Source organism: Scyliorhinus canicula, chromosome 5, assembly GCF_902713615.1.
Source record: "Scyliorhinus canicula chromosome 5, sScyCan1.1, whole genome shotgun sequence".
In the NCBI taxonomy this organism is placed as follows: Eukaryota; Metazoa; Chordata; class Chondrichthyes; order Carcharhiniformes; family Scyliorhinidae; genus Scyliorhinus; species Scyliorhinus canicula.
Window position 1 is genome coordinate 27,822,082 of NC_052150.1, and position 18,289 is coordinate 27,840,370.

General features: G+C 44.2%; 1 protein-coding gene across 4 annotated transcripts in view; it reads right to left on the reverse strand.

The window, feature by feature from the left end:
- The window catches only part of LOC119965868 (solute carrier family 12 member 7-like), a 320,909-nt gene that overhangs the window by 48,393 nt on the left and 254,227 nt on the right, over positions 1-18,289 (reverse strand). For all 4 annotated transcript variants that reach the window (XM_038796817.1, XM_038796813.1, XM_038796815.1 and 1 more), the window contains exons 10-18: positions 17,148-17,246; positions 14,618-14,675; positions 12,052-12,226; positions 11,531-11,649; positions 9,988-10,086; positions 7,348-7,467; positions 7,122-7,226; positions 5,909-6,077; positions 3,573-3,768 (exon numbers count right to left, since the gene is read on the reverse strand). In XM_038796817.1, the coding sequence (XP_038652745.1) occupies positions 3,573-3,768; positions 5,909-6,077; positions 7,122-7,226; positions 7,348-7,467; positions 9,988-10,086; positions 11,531-11,649; positions 12,052-12,226; positions 14,618-14,675; positions 17,148-17,246 (1,140 nt within the window). The remainder of the gene's footprint in view (positions 1-3,572; positions 3,769-5,908; positions 6,078-7,121; positions 7,227-7,347; positions 7,468-9,987; positions 10,087-11,530; positions 11,650-12,051; positions 12,227-14,617; positions 14,676-17,147; positions 17,247-18,289) is intronic.

Genomic DNA, 18,289 nt, shown 5'->3' on the forward strand with positions numbered 1-18,289 from the left:
CCCGGGTGGAGGTTGCTGTCAAGATTGGCTCATTCCTGAAAGAGTTTGGATACATACGGGCTCTGCCGCACGCACGTGCGCACACACACGCTATGGTTGAATGGCTGTGAAGGAGTTCGATCAGACAGTCTGCATTTTGGGACCCAAACCCTCCCTTCTTTTGAGGCCCCGTGACAGAGCACAATGGGTGCTCTGGGGTGCAAGAGTAAATATGTCTAACTACACTTTTATGTAGGGTATTGGTATTGGTGAGGCCACACTGGGAGTACTGTGCGCAGTTTCTGTCTCCTTACCCAAGAAAGGATAAACCCACCTGACAGGATGAGCACAAAGGCTCACTGGACTGGCTCCTGGAATGAGGAGATTGTCCGATGAGGGTTGAATAGACTAGGCCTCTACACTTGGAGTTTAAGTGCAAGGCGAGTTAATTGAAATACACAAAATTGCTAAGCGACTTGACAGGGTGAGATGTCCGACTGGGGCATTGAGTCAGAATAAAGGGCTGGTCATTTAAAACTGAGATGAGGCTGCATTTCTTCACTCAAGGGTTGAGTGTCTTTGGTATTCTCCATCTCTGAGCTTCTATGGTTCTCGGTCATTGAGCAGTCTCAAGACAAGAGGTCAGTAAGATTTGAGGATATTAAGGGGAATGTGGGGAGATCCATCATAATTTTGTTGAATGGTGGATCGGGTTCGATGGGCCAAGTGCTGACTCCAGGTTCTCTCTTTCTTGCACTCACAACTGCAGGTCCTGTACTGGTCCTTCCTACATTTGAAAACAGTAAGAATTCTTATAACACCAGGTTAATGCCCAACAGGTTTGTTTCGAATCGCTAGCTTTCGGAGCACTGCTCCCTCCTCAGGTGAATGAAGAGATGGGTTCCAGAAACATATACATCGACAGTCAAAGATGCAATACGATACTTTGATTGCAAGTCTTGCAGGTAATTAAGTCTACAGGTCCAGACAGAGCAACTGGAGCGAGGGATAATCACACATTACATCAGGCATTGTCTAACTCGGGGGCGCGACCCGCGGGTGGGTCGCTGAGCCGTCCATCGCGGCGCTCCCGATTGCGCAAATCTGTGCGCAACAGCCGCAGCAGCCAGCTGTTAATAACGTCGGCTGCAAGCGGCCTTCAAAATGGCAGCGAACATGTGAAAAAAAATGTGGCCGAACTGCGTATGCGTGCCCGATCATCAGCAATGCATGCGCAGTGCAGCCGCTTTTTTAAAATAAACGGTCGCAGCTTTTTGTTTTACAAGTTCGAGGGGGTGGGCTAAGGGTTTGTTCATTTTATTTATTTATTTTATTCATTCAATTTTTGTTTTTTTCATTTATTTTATTTTTATTTACAAGTTCGGGGGGGGGGGGGGGGGCTTATTTGATAAAGTTTTACAGGAAAAAAATGCAGAACTTTGGACAGATGGAGACTCCATACATTCCGACCTGGGAAGGCTTCACCTTCTTCCAACAGGTTCCATTGGAGGAGCGTATACGAGAGCCAAAGGGACCCAAAACCATGTCCTCTATTTTTGTCAGCAGCAAACAAGGCAAGAGGAAATGGTGGGTCGCGCAGTTCGGCCGGGTTGGGTCCCAAAGGTTGGCCGCTTGGTAAAAATGGGTCCCCGGAAAAAAGTTTGAAGAACACTGCATTACAGCAAAAAAAAGTGAGCCGTGAGCGCCACCTGCTGTTTTCTGATAGGAATGCAGACATCCGGAAAAGGTGCCCATTTCATCAAGGGCCACACAAAGAATGTCTTCGAATTATTGACAACTTACACTACACTAGAAGAGTGTGTTTTATTTCTATTTACGGCACTTAAGGTTTCAAATTGTTAACCCTCCATAAAAAATACATGCCAGAGATGCTTCGAAGAGTTTCACAATTTAAAGGACGATCTGGATTAACAGCAAGAAATTTGTACTTGTGTTTATTAATCTCCAACATGTAGACTGCAATGTTTATATTGAGGCACATTTTATCCAAATAGAATAGCAATGAATAATTGAATGTTTGTAGTACAGAAGAGGGCCATTGAGCATATCATGTCTGCCTGACTCTCTGGAAGAGCAATTCATCTAGTCCCATTCCAGACCTTTTCCCATAGTCCTTCAGATTCTCTCTTCAGGTAATTTTCCAGAAAATGATAATAATGTCCTAAATTAACTGGGTGTATGACTGGTAAAATAGTCAGAATGATTATTTGGTTGATCAGGTCAAAGCATTCTGCTTCATTGGTAGTCTATCTACTGGCTTAAATGTCCATTCCCTCCATCACTGGTGCACTGTGACTGCAGGGCGTACTATCTTCAAGATGCGCTGCAGCAACTTGTGAAGGCTTCTTCAGCAACACTCCACAAATTCTTGCCCTCCACAAGCTTGGAGGACAATGGCAGCTCGCGGAGTTGAATGTCATCACCTCTCAGGTCACACACACCATTTGGATTTGGCAGATTTGTTGTTCCTTCAGCATTGCCCAAAGTGATGGAACTCACTCCTAAACACAAAATTGGAGGACATTCATCACATGGACCGTAGGGTTCAAGAAGGCCCATCGGTGGTCCCCAAGGGCAAGAAGGAATGGGCCACAAATGCCAACATCCCGAGAATGAACTTTTAAAGTGTGTCTGGGTGCACTTTCCAGAATCGGGGACTCACTACCGACAGTTCGACACAAAGTCAGAACCACATGGTGCACATTCAAAATGACTGAGGTGGGTTATACGAAGTCCTGAACGTTACATTAGTACCAGGGAGAAAATAACTTGCTGGACTTGGGTGATGTCTGTACAGTGAAGGAACCAAGGCATGGTCCAGGTTATTGATTTTAAAAAACTGATCATGTGCTTGGCCTAATCAATGGTTCTTTGCAAACACGATGGAAGCTGGAGAGAATGGATCCGTGGTGTACACAGGTTACACAACTTCAAGTGGACTTGAAAAGTGATTTTATAATCTTGAAAACAAAAGACAGGGACAGAAGAAAGTCATTCAGCCCCTCAATCTTATTATATAGACATAGGAGTAGACCAGTAAGCAAGCTTGTCCCACCATTCACTCAGACCTAATCTGTACCTCAATTCCACTTTCCCATCTTTCTAGCATATCGCTGGCTACCCTGACTCAAAACAAATCTATTAATGTTAGTCTTGGAAATCTTAAATTTACCACAGCAACCACAGCCAGATTTCCACAACCCTTGGTGCGATTAAATGCTTTCCGATCTCCCTCTTATACCTTGGCTCTAATTTGAAGATTGTGCCCGTTGGTTTTGAGTTCACCGGAGAAAACATTTTCTCGGCGACAACACTTGATCATTTTAAGCATCTCGATCAGATCAACCCTCAACTGGAGGTCGAACTGGAGCCCTGATGGATTCCTAAAATGCATAAATGGCTAGGTAGGGTGCTCTTTCCAAGGGTCGATGAAACAATGGGCCAAATGGCCTCCTGCACTGTAGGGATTCTATGATTATCCACGATAACAGATCAATCGTGAAATTAGACTTGGTGCCTCGTTGACTAATCACGTGAAGATTCAGTGAATAATTGAACAATGTGATACTGACCGACAAAGTTCTTCCACCCGGTTGGACCATCAGATTGCCTCCATAACTCTGGCCAAGTCACCAGAACAGTGTTGGGTTTCATTCCTCCCAGGCCGGATGACTGGGTCAAGTGGGACACTCCATCTCGCCGGTTGGATGACACCACCACTTGGCAGAAACCTTTTGTCTTCTCCAGCCCCATCAAAGACTTGATGTTCTGAAAACAAAACAGGACACATGAAGGGGGGGGATGCAAAGTCACTGCCTCCACTTGGAGGCGCACATTACGCTGGTGTTGAGTGCAGGCACATGCAATGCAGTAATGTACAAGGGATGTTAATAGGGTCAAGGTGGTGATAAGTTTTACCATTCTAAACCAGATCTCAGCAAAATGGAGGCGCATGGGCTACATTTTCACTCTGCAAACCTCCCGAATCTCAGGCATGCCAAGGCGCAATATTCCCCGGCCAAGAGAAGGAGAAATGAAAGGAGAAAAGACCATTATCCCAGGCTAGTTGCAGGGTCGCATGGGTGAAAGGTTGGAAGCAGGCACTTTGCCTGCTCCCTCAAACCACTCAGATCCAACACCTGAACAGCAAGGGAAACTAAAAAAGGGGGGATTTTCATGCCCTCTTATTGAGAAACTGCAGTGGTTGCAACGCCCCACTATTTGACTTTGTGTATAACATAAAACATTGTGGCCACTGCCTAACTCAGTGCAATAGACGCTTTGCCACAGTGAATGGTGAATTCAACACTTAACCCTAATGCCAAATAATCACACACAACTGTTGGCATTGGGTACAGAAAATACCAACCTCAAATTGCTCACAGCTCGCCCTAGAGACTCTGACCCATTCTTTTGGATAGTGAATATGCCTCATCATATAGTGCATATCCCTCATTATCCAAGGTTGATTTGCAATGGAAATTGTGTCTTAGAATCATAAAACCATAGAATCCCTACAGTGCAGGAGGCCGTTCGGTCCATCGAGTCTGGATTTGGATTTTGTTTATTGTCACGTGTACCGAGGTACAGTGAAAAGTATTTTTCTGTGAGCTGCTCAACAGATCATTAAAGTTCATGAAAAGAAAAGAAAATACATAATAGGGCAACACAAGGTACACAATGTAACAACATTTCACCGGCATCGGGTGAAGCATACAGGGGTGTAGTATTAATGAGGTCAGTCCATAAGCGGGTCATTTAGGAGTCTGGTAACAGCGGGGAAGCTGTTTTTGAGTCTGTTCGTGCGTGTTCTCAGACTTCTGTATCTCCTGCCTGATGGAAGAAGTTGGAAGGGTGAGTAAACCGGGTGGGAGGGGTCTTTGATTATGCTGCCCGCTTTCCCCAAGCAGCAGGTGGTGTAGATGGAGTCAATGGATAGAAGGCAGGTTCGGGTGATGACTGTGCTGTGTTCACGGCTCTCTGATGTTTCTTGCAGTCTTGGGCCGAGCAGTTGCCATACCAGGTTGCGATGCAGCCAAATAGGATGCTCTCTATGGTGCATCGGTAAGGGTTAATGTGGACATGCCAAATTTCCTTAGTTTCCCAAGGACGTATAGGCGCTGTTGAGCTTTCTTGGTGGTAGCATCGACATGGGTGGACCAGGACAGATTTTTGGAGACGTGTACTAGGAATTTGAAGCTGCTAACCATCTTTACGGGGAGTACGTACAAACTTCCCACAGACAAGTTCGGAATCGAGCGTTGTGAGGCAGCAGTGCTAACCACTGTGCCACCGGGCTGCCCTTTTTTGAAATCATCAGATAATTAGGCTGTACACATATGGGTCCAGAAAACAATTGGTAGTCTAATTCCAGTCAGACAGCTAACTTGGGTCAAAAATACACTGCAACCCGGAGAGGACGTTAAAAAGGTTTACTTGGGCGGCAAGGTGGCACAGTGGTTAGCACTGCTGCCTCAGGGCACCGAGGACCTGGGTTCAATCCCGGCCCTAGGTCACTGTCCGTGTGGTTTGCACATTCTCCTAGTGTCATAGAATTTACGGTGCAGAAGAAGGCCATTCGGCCCATCGGGTCTGCACCAGCTCTTGGAAAGAGCACCCTATCCAAACCCACACCTCCACCCTATCCCCATAACCCAGCAACCCCACCCAACACGACGGGCAATTTTGGACACTAAGGGCAATTTAGCATGACCAATCCACCTAACCTGCACATCTTTGGACTGCGCGGGTCTCATCCCCACAACCCAAAGATGTGCAGGATCGGTGTATTGGCCATGCTAAATTGCCCCTTAATTGGAAAAAAATTAGGTACTCCAAATTAAAGAATTTTTTTTTTTGAAGGAAAGGTTGACTTGCACTTCCAACATGTCTGTGGTTGGACAAGTACCTGCTCAGCACTCTGAACATCGGCGTGCCTCTCCAGAAACGTCCCTTCCAACACTGAGCCAACAATGGACAATCCCTTGCCAGCCTTGAGCTGTGTGGTGAGCGACAAGAGACGAGGGTGTTTCACATTCTGTTCGGCATCCAGATTCAGCAATATCAGCAGCTGGGGTCTGAAGGGGAGGGAGAAAAAGAGGGAAGGGGAATGGAAAAGCAAAAAAGTCAAGATGAATAAGCTAAATTCTGCTAAAAAAGTGAACTCCGGGTGCACAAAAGACCAAGAATAATGGCTGTACGTTTATTTTTCCCTTGCTACCCCTCAACTCGCCCGTCGCTGGAAGGAAATGGCAACACCTGGTCTCCAGCAAATTCGATGGCACTGCTGGGTTTGTACCTGCAGCGGTGTACCTCTTGTGGCAAGTGGATGCACCACTCCTTGTGATGGCATTCTGCATCAGTAACCGAGACCAACACCTCCAGGAGCCAATTCTAACCAACCATCTTACTTTTTATAAAGATTGTTTTGGACCGAACCAAAATACAAATTCACCTTCATCATCTCAAAGTCAAATACACTGTAGTCTCTGACATTTATGTCTACTATGTCACATTTGAACGTTCATTTTCAGAGTACTAGTCTCATCGGATTAGTTCACTGCTCAGTTTATCAAAATTCTGCATTTCCATGACACAACAGTTGGGGGCTGCGTGTTTGTACGGTTATTCAAATTTACTGATGTTGTCCAATTTTCATGGATATTGGGGAAAAAAGATCCTGTCAATGGATTCCAAATTCTTCGTAAATTTAGTATAAATAAGATAAGCGATTTTCATTTCATTATATATAGATCTCCATTCCGAATGCTTTGCACGGTAAAGTAGTAATCCAATCATTCCGGTTGTGTGTAAAAGCCACTCTTGCAAAAGAGCACTGGGAATATTATTTTGCATGAAACCCAAGACATAGTGCCCTTGGTCCTGATCTCAAGTGAACAAGAGTTTGCTTTTCAGCTGCGGCATCCCTCATGCTGATGGGCACAAGAGACAAGTTACCAAGAAAATGAAAATGGACCAACACTTCCAGATGTAAATGTTGCTATTAAGCAGTGCGCGGCTTTGCGCTCACAACTGGGAAGCTCCTTTCTGGAAAAACAAATAAATTTGAAGAGCTTTGCAGATCTGAATTTGCAACTGGCAAACTCCAGTTCTGAATTTACCTCCAGTTCTTTGTGTGAGGCGGACCATCCTCCAATCGCAGCAGAGCATACCGAGCTGCATTCAGGGACAGGCCCCTAATGCCATCGCCCCATTCTTTTTCAGCTCTGAAAAGAAACATTAACAAAATTATTTCGCAAAAAAAATACTAATATGGGCACAAACCATGCAATACTCACGAGGTCATATAAAAATGTATTTGACTATGAAAGATAGCAGCCATCTTACCCTCGATATTCGATGTACTTGTAGATACATCCTGCTATGACCATGGCGACCAGTGCGTAATACCAGGAACAGATGAACATCAAGGCAAGACATAAACTCATCCCCAGGAAGGACAAGGTCCTGCAAGCAAATTACTTACAGTAAGGCATTAAAATCAGAACATTTTTACATTCTAGTCATGTACATTTGTCCTGGAGTCAAGAGTGGATACGTTTGGAGTCGTAGGGCGGGTTTCACCGGTGTCCCGCGAGACATCAGAGTCAGAACTCTGCCCCAAATGGTGGGACTGAATGAAGCTTGCAAAAGTAAATTTACCTTACGACCTACCTGCTCATGATCCACTGGCCTCTGCCGATTCTCCAGTCTCCCCAGGGAGACTGCCGATCAGAGCTGGACTACACAAACGTGGACCAGGCTGAATGGCACCTGGGGGGTCTCCTGTGCCATTGGAGACCCTCGAGTGATCAGCCTAAGTGCAGGGTGGCCCCCTGGCCCTCCCCCTGGAATGTGGACACCTTGGCACTGCTACCCTGGCACTGCCAAGGTGCTTGGATGGCACTGCCAAGCAGACAGGAGCACTGCCTGGGTGGCAGTGCAAGGGTGCCCGAGTGCCAGGGTGGCTCTGTCAAGGGGCAGGGGGGACCCATGGCCTTGAAACAAAGGTGGAGAAATTATCTGAAGGATGGGGGTGTGCAGGGCAGGTTAGTAGGGACCTCCAGGAGGTTCGGTAGGGGAGTGGGGGGGGGGTGATAGGTGGGGCTCCTAGAAGGGAAGGGGTGCTAGAAAGGGGGAGGCCCCTTAGCAGAGTGTCCTCACTTGTGGTGTGTGAGATAGCGTCCATGGGTGGGGGGTGATGAGATCACTTGGATATTGTGGCACCCTTTGGAAACTCTTGAGTTCAGCTCCCCAGTGCTGAAATAAATTCTAAAGAAAATCCCCAGGGCCCAAAAAGTGACCAAGTGTCATTGAATAGCGGTGGGAAACTTGCCGACAGGAAACTCCGAGTAACTCCCCTCCCAGTTTCCAAAATTGTGCGCGTTATATTTTATGGCCAAGGATCGTGTTCTTGGGCTGGTTTAGCTCACAAGGCTAAATCGCTGGCTTATAAAGCAGACCAAGCAGGCCAGCAGCACGGTTCGATTCCCGTACCAGCCTCCCCGGACAGGCGCCGGAATGTGGCGACTAGGGGCTTTTCACAGTAACTTCATTGAAGCCTACTCGTGACAATAAGCGATTTTCATTTCATTTTTCATTTCATTTTCATTTAATTTTCATTTTCATTTTCTTGAGGCTATTGAGCCTATGGAATGAGGTCCTTCAATCTCCAACGTTACGGATAGCACTTATGAAGTCCAAAAGCATACTGAACCACGTAATATCGCCACGTGTGCATGCCAGAACTACAAACTACACAGGTGCTGGTCAATTTCGCCATGCAGCTCAAAAAATAAATCAGCAAATATATAAAAAATATGCCTCTGCATACTGTCGAAATACGATGCAACTGGTGATCCGCAGCATGTGCAATTAGACAATTATGAAATGCTTACAAGTTATGCTATTACTGCTATAACCAACCTGGCTCCAAGGAGACTTAGCCACACAAAGGATTATACTAGAAGCAGCTCAAGTCAGCTTTCTACAATTAGTGTACAGGGCACCGATGTAAAGTAGTTTGTGAAGATGGGGGAAAAACCATGGAATTATACACAGAAAACTTGGATTTTTAAAAAGAACCCGAGTATCACATTTTTAAATGGAACCAGGCCCTGAAGATTGCTGAGAGCGCAGACTAGCCACTGACTTGCCGGTCCTTTTGTGCGTGCTCTGAGAAAAGCAGCTAGGAGTTCGCCAGATTGGAGGTGCTATAGTAACTGAGGCAGGGGCCCTGCAAAATAGCTTTCATTTGCAGGAACATCTACAACTCCTCTCTCCCTGACTGTGGAAATCAATCAGCCAGCAGAAAGATTGCAGCTGGAAAAATAAATCAAATCTCGCTGTCACTCCGCAGAACACGTGAACCAAAGAATCAACTATTCGCCAGCAGAAGTCAACTGCTGGAATCAACCTGCGTCAGCCGCAACGCTCAATATTTACCCCTCGCAGCTCAAGGACTGTCTGTATAACTTTAACAAAATATTTACTTCAAACGGAGTCCGACTTCTAATCCGCATGAATGTGGATGCATGTGTTTTACCATTTCCCCTTATCTTTTGAGCAGTTAATAAAGTTACTCGATCTTAACTCAAGAAAGCCTGGTTAAATTGGTTCCTTTTTAAACACAACCGTTGGGTCTGGAAAAGGTATACGAGGGGAAGGGAACCTCATTAGATTAAACCCCGTGTTGCTACCAGCAGAGGGTGGGTTGAATAATGCTGCGGGGCAAGGCATCCCTCCTCACCCGGCTTTGCACAGCTTGGAGCACACCCAGCCAGACGGGGATGAATCCAGGGGTTCGCTTCCAGATCAAAAGCTTTTGGGGAACCTCATCTGGGGCTGGTCGTAACAAGGGGCATGTTAAAGAGTTTCCACACTAGAATATAATTGTTCAAGTAGCGCTGCGAATAGCAACTGAAGATGCGGCACGCGACAAATTAAATGAAGCTTTCAAATGATTGTTTCTTGGTGTTCCTGCCTTACCAGTGATAGTACTTAAACCGTGGCCTCCAATTGGGTGTCTTCAGAAGTGTTTGCAATGCACATGCCAGGTTCACAAACATGTAACACATCAAGAAGAACCTGTGGGGGAGGGGGAACAAATTTAAATTATTATTTTTTTGGGGCAATGCTCTGCATTGTACTTTGCATTTTGCTATGTGCTCGTTTTCTAGCTTCACTCCCCCACCCCCGCAGCCAGATTCTCACCCCCAGCTCAAGTCAGTTTAGTCGTATTTTAAATTCTCCACTCTATTTTTGTCCCACTTCCCTTCCATGTCAAACTTGGGTTTCCAACTGTTTAAAAAATCTGCCCCTGGTGGTCTCTGAATCAATTATTTCTCCAAACTGTAGCAGGCAGACACTCGGTGCCTCTCCATAACCACATGGGCTGGAAGGTGAACAATGGGAGCCTCCCCATTTTACAATGTTTCAGCCCAGATATTAAATGTGGCCACATGTTGAAAAAGTAACGCTCAAGTAGCTTGTGTCAACCAATTTACACCTTTACTTTAAACCATTCTATTGAGTTCACTCCTGTGGAGTTTATTTTGTCTTCTGGTTTTGGATTAATGTTTTGATCTGTGCTTTTGGCATTTTTGGACCACAAATGTCCTTGATGTGTAATGAGGCAATTTAGAAAAGCATCCAATTACTAAGCTTTACCAGTCAGTCTGATCGATTATTCTCTGCTCGATGACTTGTAGACCTTATTTCGACTCTAATCATTTCCTAGCGTCTCCAGATAATAATGTAGCACAATCTCCAAGTCTGTAGAAATGACTTGTCCTTGTCAAGTATAGGCTGCATCAACAATTGCATACTTCTGAACAGCATTACTATTCCATTAGAGGGTGACAACTCTTTTGTTGTTCACTGCCTAGATTGGACAACTCTAGTTCAGGTAGTACCAGGTATTTTCATAGAATGTAGTGTGAACATTTGCCTCCTCATCTTTTTGTACTGGTCCAGTCTAATTCAGCAGATTTTACTGGTTTACCTGCCCTCTACAGACAGTGCTTTTCGGACATTGGCCTTATGTGCATCTTCTCCCCAATCCTTCATATTGCCGTTAGAACCGTCGTGAGTATAAATCCAACCTTCTGAAAGTCTGTACGTAAGCCTCTCAACTTCACCATTTCCTTCTCCTCCTTAAAAGCCTTCTTCATCTTCAAACTAAACTTCCTGTTCCAGCCCACACCACCCCAAAAACAGATCTTTTCTTGTCTGGCACCCATTTTCTTAACAGCAACCCATGAAGTACTTTGGACATTCTTTATGTTGAGGACATTATGTAAATGCATGCTCACACACTGCTGAGACACTACAGGTGCAATACTGCAGACAGAAATGCACACCAGAGATGAGGGAGAAAATATATGTGCCCATTGCACAAGATCTCAGAAGCCAACCACCACTGACTTTGGATATGTGATCACCTATTAAAGTCTGGCTCTGGTTCAGGGATGGAAACTATACAGATTCTTCAATCTCAACCTGAATTGGGGAAAAGAAAATCTATACTTACATGGAAAGAATGGGAGCTACACTGTCAAGAGAAGCAATCAAAATGCCAATCTCACAAATACCAGCTGTGAGCAGGAGGGCCCATGTTGGTTCACCATTAGCCTTTCCATGACCAAAGACCTGATTTAAAAAGTAGAAAATGTATACATGAAATACACTTATCAACATAATTACATAACTTAGCAGAGGCACATCATAGGACACCTATGACTGCCATAGTTGGGCCATTGGGAGTATTGAATAACACAGTGAGAATGTGGTATATACTTCACAATGGGAGGCATAGATATACAGTTAACACAATATCCAAGATAGTTCTGAGAAAGGGAGAAACCCATTTAGACTAATATTTTGAAGGAGTATTTGGCCTCCTTATTCCTTCAGTCAAAATGCACCACCTCCTCCTCATCGATTGAAATGAATTTCCACGTACACATTTACTCTGCAAGTTTAATAACCGTATTTTATCAACATCTTATTTATTAAGTTTAATACAACCTCCCCGTGCTCATTTGTACATACCCGTAGGAAGGGAACTATTCCGTCCCTGGCAATGGCCTGCATTAGCCGAGGGGCCCCAGTGAGACTCTGGAGACCAGCACCACATGTTGAAAAGAAAGAACCAATCACAATAACCCAGGGAGACGGCCAAGCCAGCATCCCAATGACAAGGTTGCCATTCACAGACTCACCAAACCTAGGAAAAGATAAACAAAAATAAACTTCCTTTAAACACAGGTTGTAACAGAAAGTGAAGGAGATTAGGAGTGGAAAAGAATAAATCCATCAGATTTTTACCCAGCAACGCAAGGACAATTTATCATGGTCAACTAGTGTAAAATCTGTATCTCCCTCACTGATTCACAATAATTCATGAGGTTGAGGGGATTACCCGAGTTTTTCCAGAGGATAGATTTCTGTACTAAGAAGCAGCAGGACCTTGAGGAGGAATTTTCTCACTAGCCACCTCCTTTGAGGCAGGGATACATTGAAGTGTCTAAGAGATTTGCCACCTGCAGGAAATGCTCTACAATCCCACCCAAAATTGTGGCAAAGACTACTGGAAAGCTTGGATGAAGAGGCTGACTGATTAATCTCCTGTTGGCTGATCCTCCCCAACCTACTGGTGGTGATAATAAATCCTTAGAAGCAGCTATAAAGCTGATTTGCATCTCAATTCCATTTGATCCACAACCCTCAATACCCATAGATCTGTGCGCTATGGACATCAATGCCACTCGCAAATAAACTTCAGCCAGTAGCTGAAAACAAAATATTTGTGGAAAGGTTTCAGACGGTCGAAACCTACACACCCATTGGGGTCATAGATTATCATACAATTTACAGTGCAGAAGGAGGCCATTCGGCCCATCGAGTGTGCACCGGCTCTTGGAAAGAGCACCCTACCCAAGGTCAACACCTCCACCCTATCCCCATAACCCAGTAACCCCACCCAACACTAAGGGACATTTTGGACACCAAGGACAATTTAGCATGGCCAATCCACCTAACCTGCACATCTTTGGACTGTGGGAGGAAACCGGAGCACCCGGAGGAAACCCACGCACATACGGGGAGGATGTGCAGACTCCGCACAGACAGTGACACAAGCCAAAATCGAACCTGGGACCCTGGAACTGTGAAGCAATTGTGCTATCCATCAATGCTACCGCTGCCCCGGGTCGATGCCAACAGACAAGAAAAACTAAATTAATTGAACAACAACTGCTGTTCTATATCGAGAAGCTCAAGCACCAGTCAAATAACTAACATTTAAATGTATAGCACATTGGCAGCGAATCCGATCTACTCCTGGTATTTCATCCTATTATTCTTTAGTACAGCATTAGGAGAAATAGAATTCATGGTACAATTAAGTAAACATATCTTCATATGCTGTCTGCCAGTGAATATCAATTGTTCAATCAACAATTTGACCAAAAGATAAAAAGATCTCACCTAATCACTTGTGCCAGCGAGCTATATGACTCAGTGTTGAAGAAAGAGGTCTGTGATCCATTCTGTACTGAACTACCTTTGAAGACTTTTTTAAATGATCACATCATCTGCTTTAAAGAACTCCCATTATCTCATTTGGCAACTAATACAGAACCAAATGAATCTCTTAACAACTCACTAACACAATATAGTGTATTTATTGATTGTTTGAGGGGTGCAATATAACTTGCAAACAAACCTTGATGACATTAAATGGTACTACAACTGCAAGTACTGCAGGAGTGAATTATAGTACGGTTAGATAGACATCATAAAAATGCATTTATGTACTCTATAATGAAATTAAATTGCGAGAAGATTTGAAAGTTGGGCCATTTTTTGTTATGAAGTGAATCTCGTAGGGCAACGGGGTATTTTCTGCTTGCACAGTGATAGCGTTTGCACAGTGATAGTGCTCTCACCTTTGGGTCACTTTTTAATCCCTTGTTTTTTTTTTTAAAAAGGAGATTGGGCAATTCTACTGGCATATCCCCAGCTTCAAATAAATCACTAACTGCCTGCTGCGTGACAATTGGAAGATAAAGATAGCAACGAGAGTGTGATTAAAAGTCGCTTAAAGCTGCATTCAGACTAACATGGGAAAACAAACAAATTCCAGAGATAAATTATGGAGCAGACACAGCTTTGGGTCGGGTGGGGGTGTTGAGAAGAGATAAAAAATAAATAGGGCTAACACTCGAAGACAATATGTCAACATGTACATTCTGGGTGTCGTTTTGGATTAGAACTTTGATATCGCAGAAGAGCATTAGATTATCGAATTCCCATGCTCACTTTAATTGGTCACTGGCATACCCTGTGTGTAACTGCTGGTCAGCCACACTTCATGTAGAATGGAACCCCTCAAGCTAGAAGGCCTGGGCGACAAATGAGCGACCTGTCCCGGGAAATACAGACAAAGATCTGCCTCAGTGCACCACTAGATGCGGGAAGAGAATTGGAATATCGTGAGTGTGTAAATGATTTATGTGCATGGATAGATATTAATTGCTTGGAACATTTTGAAATATACAGATATTCATAATAGTCCAGTAAAAATAGACAATCAATATTTCAGACAACTGCTTACTTGTCCCTTAAGAGCACACCTTCGATGCAAGCGCCAAACAAGATAATGCACGTGAAGTCTGTTGTTGATTATTAAGGAAATTATTTTGTTCAAAAAAAACGTTATCTAGGTTAGTTATACTACACTTACTGGTAAAACACACTTGAAATCAAAATCCTGTGGGGACAGAAATTACTTATGCAATAGTGTCTATTTATTAGTGGTATTGCTACTTGCCAGTGGAAATTTTAATTAGTCATTGACTCTTCAGTAATCACTCACTAATTAGGGAATGTAGATCAAAGCAAAATACTCTTTCATAAGAGTGGTGACAAGAGGAGGGTTAGAGGGGCCACTTTCAGAGGAAAGTCTGACTAAAGATCAAAGGAACGGAGCACATATTTTTCCACGTGTGCAGCCATCGCCAAGCCAAGCAACAGCTTCCGTAGTGATTAAATGGAGCTCTCAGCCCTCCGTTAAATATTGCCCAGGACCAGTCTTCAATGTGAACCATTGATTGGGGGGGCACCATAGCTGCAGCCTGGGATACCTACAAAGGCCAAACTTGTGCTGATTTATTGGCCAGTGTAGAAACGGTTGAGGAGTGTCCAATCTTGGTACAGGTATAGCACGTTGATGTCAGGTGGGCAGGCTGTGGGATCTGTGATGAGGAAGAGGTTTTTAATGGCAGAACTTTGGTCCCATTCCTGCTGCCATAGGGCCTTGGTGGTCTTAACCGAGCCACAGGTGGATTGGTAAGGCCCTGATACAGCAGCAGGCTTGGATTGATGTAAACCTTCTCCAGGAGCTTTCTTGTTGCAATCTCCCTCCTTATGAAAGGGGGTGGGATGATATCCATTGCTGTGTTGAGCTGAGTATCTACATGACTGGTATGGGATGAGTTGTACCATACTGGGTCACGGTACCCTGCAATCGAGTTGAGGTCCTTAAGATTTGAACATCTGCACCCCATGAAGAGCCAGCAAGTTTCCCCGAGGAGATTATTTCACATTTGGATCTTTGCTACTGTCTTGCTCACAGTTAAGGACAACACCAATATAAATGCGATGTTCATGATTGTCTCTTGCCATTCAAGAATACGCTGAGTTCCCTCTTGACGTTGGCATTGTGGAGGCGAAATATACTTGAGGCTGTTTTATTGCTGCTGGGCTGAAGGTAATATGTCTTACAGTAGTTGGCCAGCTTTGCAATATAATTTTTTAATGTTGGCACTAGAAAACGTCTGAGCCCGAGAAGCACAGCAGATATTGTTAGCACAGATAAACCTCCAGGACAGAGTTGGAGACAGATGGTTGATATAATAATTGCAAAGAGTTGGGGCTGGAACCAGAGACCTGGGTAAGGCCGCTGGACTATCTCATCATGCATGAGCACCTTGAACCGTCTATCGTGGAGTAATAATTTGCTGGAGTTAGTAACCCATGGAGGGAGGACTGTTGAACTTTTAACAAGGAGTTTAATGTGCCAGACCATGTTGCAAGCTGCAGTGAGGTCGAGAAAAACCTGTTTTGAGTTTATTTTCAAAGCCATTTTCAATTGAAGTGGTTAGCACTGTTGCTTTACAGCACCAGGGACCCGGGTTTGATTCCCGGCTTGGGTCACTGTCTATGAAGACTCTGCACGTTCTTCCCGTGTCTGCCTGGGTTTCCTACGGGTGCTCCGGTTCCTCCCATCAATCCCGAAAGAGGTGCTTGTTAGGTGATTTGGACATTCTGAATTCTCCCTCAATATACCCGAACAAGCTCCTGAGTGTGGCGACTGAGGGATTTTCACAGTAACTTAATCGCAGTGTTAATATGTGACAATAAAGATTGTTATTATTATAATAGGGACAAGGATCTGTTCACATGGGCTTTGACCTCGCCGAATGCCAGTTTGTTCAGCTTTCAAGATTTTCTCCACTTTTGGAACACACTGCCCCTCCCATATGAGCAAGGAATTAAAATTATATTTAAATGTTGCAATAACTTTAATGAAAAATGAGGTATAGAAGAGAGCACCCCAAGGTTTGGAGACATGGCCCGGTTTCAGCATTCTAGCTAGCTCGATTTGTGGAAAATATTATGGTGAGGGGGTGAAAGCGAAAGTCAATGTGCGACTTGCTGAGAAGGATACTGACTGCATTTTATCGACCAGCTTGCTTCCTTCATTTCAAATTAATCAACAGTTTACAGATCTGAAAAAATGTATTCCAGCCACATCGGTAGTACTTATTGCTCATCCAGAGTTACCACGAGTGCACCAAGTTTGCGGCAAGAATCACAGAGTCTGGTAGTGGTGGTAAGCTCTATTACCAGAAAGCCGATCATCAAATAGTTTGAGATTCTTACAACAATAGTTCATTGACATTTCAAGTCCAGGTCCATAAATTACCACATCCATTGATTTCAATTTCCTGATTCATGATCTCGGTGTAACCCGTGTAGCTTCACGGCAGCTAGAGTCTTGCACTCCAGAACACTTCGACATTTCAGTGTATTTAAGTTATTTACATTCAGATTCGTGGGCTGATTTCCCAATGTAAGGATACAAATGAAAGATGTTGTAATAATTGCTAACAGTGTTCCAGTAGGGATGGATTTCTGGGCATCCTTCAAGTCTCCGGATCTATTTGAACCAGCCATGATACCTGTCAAGGGAAAAGGAACCCTAATCAGAATCATTTCATTAAAGCTATGCACGTGCTCACCCATGCTGATTTGTAACAATGTTTAAATAGGAGTTGCATTAAATCTCACCAAATGTTTTGCTCATCTATTTGTACAATTCAGTTTGAGCATTTATATTATTAAACCTGTGGTTTTAGCTTGTATACACAAGCCAGAGATTTTCATAGAAGCATACTCCCTACAGGGCAGGAGGCCATTCAGCCCATCAAGTCTGCACTGAGCCTCTGAAAGAGCATCCGACCTAGGTCCACTCCCCGCCCTATCCCCGTAATCCCGCCTAAGTTTATGACATTAATGGGCACTTTAGCAAGGCCAATCCACCTAACCTGCACATCTTTGGACTGTGGGAGGAAACCCACGCAGACACGGGGAGAACATGCAAACTCCACACAGTGTCACCCAAGGCCAGAATGGAACCCGGGTCCTTGGTGCTATGAGGCAACAGTGCTAACTACTGTGCCACCGTGCCTATTTGCAGCAGTTAGTGAATAATTATAAACCTGGACATGCTCAACTCAGCGTGTTTCTGAGTGAGAGTTTTGGGGAAAAGGGATGATGCTTATTAAAATCATTTTTTGCTATGAACATCGGACTGTGATGGAAAAATTTCCAAATCATTAAAGACCCACGCAGTTGAGAAGGTCTTAAAGGGCAGCCAAAATTACGAACAATGCAACACCTTCAGAAGAGGATTAGTTTAGGACCTACAAGGGCGTCAAACATGCTCTTTCAAGAAAGACAAAGGAGAGATTAAAAACATATCCTCCAAGGGACTGCTCAGTAATTGTACACCTCACTGTCTCTTCACAGCCACATATTGTTACGACACTGCCCCGGAGTCACAACACAAGTGAATTAACAAATAGTTTTGTAAAAAAAAAATACCCACAGTATTTGGCCCTTTGACGCCCAATAATTACAGTCACTAGGTTTGTAAGTTGAAGCACAATGACTGTTTATTTATAACAAGGACTGCCATGAAATATTTGGCAAACACAACTGG